At 37.6% G+C, this 6,000-nt stretch overlaps 1 protein-coding gene across 1 annotated transcript in view; it reads left to right on the top strand.

The window, feature by feature from the left end:
• The first annotated feature begins 1,321 nt into the window (after positions 1-1,321).
• Positions 1,322-6,000, top strand: part of Cnbd1 (cyclic nucleotide binding domain containing 1) — a 332,377-nt gene continuing 327,698 nt past the window's right edge. Inside the window, exon 1 of the mRNA XM_051155903.1 lies at positions 1,322-1,409. Within this exon, the coding sequence (XP_051011860.1) occupies positions 1,322-1,409 (88 nt within the window). The remainder of the gene's footprint in view (positions 1,410-6,000) is intronic.

Raw genomic sequence — 6,000 nt, 5'->3', positions numbered from 1 at the left:
GCTGGGACTCTCAGCGAGCACCTGTAGTGCCAGAGCTGAGAGATGGAGTCAGTAGAATCTCAAGGGCCTGCAGGCCAAACAGGCTGGGCAACCAGAGAACTTCAGGCTCAGTGAGCGATGTTGTCTTAGGAAAGTAAGATGGAAGTCAGTAAAGGAAGATGCCTGGTGTTGTACCCTGACCTTCACACGTTCATGTATAGGTGCATATACCTGCACATACACATACATGTATACGTACACCACATACCCTCACACAAAAATATTAAGTAAATAGTAAGTAAGTAATTTTAAGGAAGATCTAGTTTAATGTGAAGTTTCTATTATCTTATATATCTTCCAATGTATGTGGTTTGTTAAATATGAAATAGAGAAAAGGTGAAAATACAATGGCTTCCTAGATGGCTCTATTAAGGCTCGTACTGCTAAGCCTGTGACATGGCTTCAATCATTGTGACCCACACATATATGGGGGATGCCAACTCCCATTCCATATATATATATATATATATATATATATATATATATATATATATACATACATACATACATACACACACACATATATATTTTATGGTAGACACCACAGTAATATTTTAGGATCCAAAAGATAATATACAGAATGTACATTGCACTAAAACAATTGTTTATCCATCAAGTATCCTCTGACAGCTTTGGAGCTGTCAGGTTGCCTGGATTCTCTGAGTAGTTTATCCTACATGGTACTTACCAACAATGTGCCTCCTCCTCCACTTTCCAACATATAACTATTGAAACTAGTTTTGAACAAAGTAATTCAGATAAAATAACTGAAATGCATGCCACATAACAGCACAATATGGTCACATGTATATAGGAATGAACTTATTGCTCTCTGATAATTAGAATGATATTTTACCCTTTGTTACAGACAAGGGATTAGGAAAATTCTTTTTCTGTTTCTGCTCTTACCAAAAGGGCCTTTGGCTATGTACAGACCAAGTAGGCAAGAAAAGAATTCTAAATCCAGAAGACCAACAAACGAAATTTTAACTTAATACTCATGAGTAATTTGATTAAATTGTGTCTCCTGTATGCATTACAGTGCTGTTTTCATTCTTCTTAGCCCTGTAGCTCACATAACCTCCTTCACTAATCCAGAAACGAGACTAGAGTTGTTCTTTACCTAGACTTTATTCTTGCATCAGAACTGTGAACAAGAAGATTCTGTGAGCTGGGCCTATCAGAGACAACCGCGAAAGTTCTGTTTTATGATGCGCCAAAGATAAGTGTGGTCCTTTGCCACTCAAGCAGTCTCTGTCCAGCTGCCATATAAGCTGCCAAGATGCCTATGAATGCTCTTCCAGCAGCTATTCTGGCTCACATGGTAGCCATTAAAAATGTGCCTCCTCCTCCACTTCGCAGCATACCGGGTAAGAATGCTTTTTTTTTTATGAAGGTCCCATGTCTTCATTGTTGTTTCTAGTTGTACTTGGTTCATTAATGTGAGAGTAGAATACAGAGGCCTTTACAACAGCTGGTAATGGAATAGCATGGTTGTGCAAGCCTGGCTTTATCTATTTGGGGCTACTTCAACTATTTAGATCTAAAATGCGGTTTTCTTTGTACAAATGAGGGTCTTGATGAGATCTTGGAGCTTCAACAATGTTCCTCTTCTATATAAATATCAAAGTACTTTTAAAGAAGAGAGAAAGTGGAGTCCTTGTGAGATTACAGGGAACTACAAACCTATTTCTAGGAAACCTGGTCATCTCTACATTGAGTTCGTCCAATTCTCTGAGTACATTTTTTACTAGGGAATTCTCACTTTAAATGTAAAAGCAGAAGAAGTAATTTCATTATTCTGACTGAAATATATTTCTATTTTACTTTTCTATCCTAGCCTTTGACTTATCATGCCATAGCAGTTATAAAAAGAGAATTAAATGTTTTGAAATTTAAACATTGAACAGAAGTGTGTATAGTCAATGTAAGGCCAGGATGCTGTACTAGGGCAGCATATAGGGCTATACCCACGCAACTCATATATCTGTTTGGGTCCCAGGGTACTCACTAGTAACAGACAATAGTGTCTGTGTTGAAATCTAAAAACAGATTTGATAACATAGGTAATATTCATGACTCAAAATTAAATAAAGAATTACTTCTAATATTTTCTATCTTCATATGAGAGTTAACGTCTAGATAAAGTTTAAAATTTCACTGTCACCAATTCTAGAGAAGACATATACAAAACAGAAGCTTATACCCTTTAAAGAAATATGTGTATGCACATAAAGATACATCTAAAAAATTAAATATATACTTTACCAATCTTTATAATTATTACTATATTTGTTATTTTGTATATTTAATCCTATAGTAAAAATTCATATATGTAGAATTTCCTATTTCTATTTAAGTGGAAATACATATTCAAATAATTTTGCTCCTAAACCATTACTGTCAGGTTTTATTTGTGAAAAACTAAATTACTCCAAGTTTTTTTTTATCAGCCCATAAAGTGTAATAGCTGGGAGTTAAAAGATCAAATTAATTTAAATTCAATGGGATGAGATGTGTGCTACCCTCTGCAGTCTCTTCCAAGGGCACTTGACTTCTGTGAAGTGATTAAGAGATGAGAAATCGGCAGTAATTTAGATCTCAGAGTGGAACGGAGCATGGTGGAGAGCAGCAGACAGCAGCACTCCTGCTTTTTCTCTGTAGAGGGTTTTAGTGGCTGCTCCGTGCATATGACTGCCCTTTGGAGATACGTCCTGCTTGCTTAATGGCTAGGTCTTTGTGTTAACTTCAACAAGCCTGCAGTTGGCCTCGACACACTTTGTTGTCACAGCCAAAACAATATGCTCATGAAACCTGAGACTGGAGGATCTTTGTCTGTAGAATGACTCAACATGTGTCATATGGGATCAATAAAGGTACAATGTACACAGAAAGGGACGCTTGCTTAAATACCTAGAACATTTAGCCACTATACACATCTTTGTTTCCTTTCAACAATATTAGTAATATTATAATTAGTAATATTAGACTTAGGAATGCATGTTAGCTTTCCTTTTAAAAAGTTACCTGTGAATAATACCTACTGAACACTTTCTACAGACAAGTTATGTTGTTTCATTTATTTCTCGAAAAGAACCTTGTGAAGTCTGTGGTAGGCAGAGTAGTGCTAGGCAATGACATCTGCATCCTGAATTCCAGAGACTATGAACAGGTTAAGATCCTGACAAGGCTAAAGGATGTTATGAGTACAGGTAGAATCAAGGCTGCTAAGTCAGCTGCTCTTGAGCTGGAGATAACCTCAGACACTACAACGCACACTGCAATCCTAAAGACTTATCAGGGAAAGAAGGAGATGTGAAAATCACTAGACTGGCCATTACTAGCTTTGGAGATAAAGGAAGCCATGAGACAAGGAAGCATCTGGGCAGAGTCAGTAAGCTAAAAAAGATAGAGATGAATGTTCCCCTAGTGTCTGAGGGGTATCCAAGTTCTGCTGATAACTTGATGCTAGCTCAGTTCAGACTTGTGATTTCCAGACCTGAATCACAACTCACTGATGTTTCAAAGTTGTTTCTGCCAATCATTTACACGGACTTAGAAAAAGGAATATAAGCTCTCTCACAAGTAGAGGTAAAGAGGCATTCATATCATAGTAAGAGTCATAGTTGGGAAGGGGTGGAGGCTCCTCAGAGCATCCTCCATATAAATGAACTCATAAAAGCAATAGAAGCAAAGCCTCTAGGGACATCAGTTGCAGCTCGCCATTTTGTGTGCTAAGTTTCTCCACATTCAAAGGACTGCACATGTCACAGCTCCTCAAACAGTGATCTGGTTGTCGTCGCCTGTGAAATCATGATTCTCAGACAGTGCCCACAGCTCAGGCTCCTGATTTGATTTCCAGCTTAGTTTTTGTTTCCTTTGGAACTTTTCACTTTTCCCTCTCTATAATCTCCTGCTTATGACTCAAGATCCTTCACAACTTCATAAGCCTAGGAAAGGGAGTTCCTTCAAAAGCAGAGGAGTCTTCTAGCATTATCTTCTAGGAGAGAATTCGTTCAAAAAATCTTGCAGTTAGAAGAGCGCATAGTGGTTTTCCCACCTGCATGAAACCGCGGATGTTGGAAGCACTCATGTCGACCTACAATTATAACTTGATCTCTTGAAGCAACAGGAGAAAGGAAAAGAGGGTTAGTGGAGAACAGGAGGCAATCTTCACCCTCATCCTTTGCTTAGTCTATTGGGCTCTGTTTTCCTTAATATGAGTCTCTGATTTCATCACATTTCTTAGTCTTACCTTTTTGAAGAAAGTTCTAAAAAATGGGTTGTACACTTTGACTACTACCTTGTCTGGGAGGAGTTAGTTCAATAATGATGTGCTTTTCCCATATCAAAACCATTTAAAAGTTGGCAAGACATTTGTAGCTGTACATTACTACTTCTCACTTCTTAGGGTACAGGAGGAAAATGTGAGAGTTCACGACCCCAGACTTTTTACGGAACCCAGAGTGAAATAGTCCTCTTAAGTGAATTGTTTTTCTGAACTCTTTTTCCATCTTATAGTGTGCATTCACTGAGAGCCTGGAAATACCATGCTGCCATTCCTAAGACTTCAAGGGAATTTTCTGTAATTTGAGAGCTCTTGAGTAGCAAAAGATTAAAGGAGTCTCAAAAAGTGTTCTTAGAAGAGTGAATGTGGCACCATTTTAATGTCTTAAACCCCTCAAACTTCTAGAGGCACAGATTTTGAGAGGGATAGGAGCAGAAGGGTTTGCCAGTATAAAGAAAATCAAAGTAGTATATTGAATATAAAAAAATGAGAATGAGAACAGAAACTCCAAGAAGATAAAAAAAGACAAGATGGTTGAATATTTATGGGTTTCCTTGTGCTTTTAAAAAGTTAAATATGAGTAATGCCAGGAGAAAACTAAGGGAACAAGGCATATACATTGACAGATTTCTAAAAATTAATTTTCAGAGTAAAAAATCACTTTGTGCGGTTAATACCGTGGAGGAACATTTCATTGGAAAAAACAAAACAAAACAAAAAAGAAAGAAGCAGGGCAATGTGGCATAGGCCTATAATCTCAGCTCTCTAGAATTCTAGGCAGAGGGCAAAATGCTTTGGCTGAGCCACAAACCAAGGCCTTGTTTAAAAAAAATTCTTTTATAAAAGTTACAATTGTTTAATTTTTAAAGATTTTCATATTGGAATGCTAGATTACTCCAATTCCTTCTCAAATTCATGACCTCTTTATAGTTACTATTGTTATTTTCACACACACATGTGTGTGCACACACATACATGCACACACACATACACACCACCAATCAAAAACCAACAAACAAGTAAACCCACTGAATCTACTTAGTGTTGTTCATTTCACTGTGTCAGAGGGCTTATCCACTGGACTCTCTGTTTCTCAGCAGACACTGATGGCTTGTAGCTCTTCTGGGCGTAGGGCCTTGAGCAATTCTCTCTTCCACCTTGGCATGTCAATAACATGTTGTCATACAGGGCTTCATTAGACTGCCATATTGTAGGAATTTCTTAGGTGTGGCTTCTCTATTATATATAGAAGATGCTGTCTTGCAGCAGACCTTAGTTATATATCTCTTAGAGCCTTTCCATCTCTCCTTCCTTGACTTTCACTGAGTCTTGGGTGTATGGTCATGTTGGAAATGTGTCACTTGGGGTTGGGCACACAGTGACCACTCATTCTCTGCATTAGGTCAGTTGTGGAACTCTGTAGTAGTCTCCACCTGCTTTGAAGATTTTTGTGAGTGAGAGCTACTCTTATCTGTTAGTATAAAGATTGGCTTTTATAAATTAAATTCTATGAATTTCAACTTGAGCAAAACTATGCCTGAACAGCAAATGGTAAAAAAATTGAAAAATGGATCAGTCTACTAGATGTCAGGCTAGGTCTCACTGAGTTAGGCTACTGTTGTGTCCCCGGTCTACCTCAGAAACTAGAATTTTGTTATCAGTAATACTATAAT

Source organism: Acomys russatus, chromosome 2, assembly GCF_903995435.1.
Source record: "Acomys russatus chromosome 2, mAcoRus1.1, whole genome shotgun sequence".
Taxonomy (NCBI): domain Eukaryota; kingdom Metazoa; phylum Chordata; class Mammalia; order Rodentia; family Muridae; genus Acomys; species Acomys russatus.
Note: the sequence above shows the minus strand (reverse complement) of the source record. Positions and strands in the feature narration are given on the sequence as shown.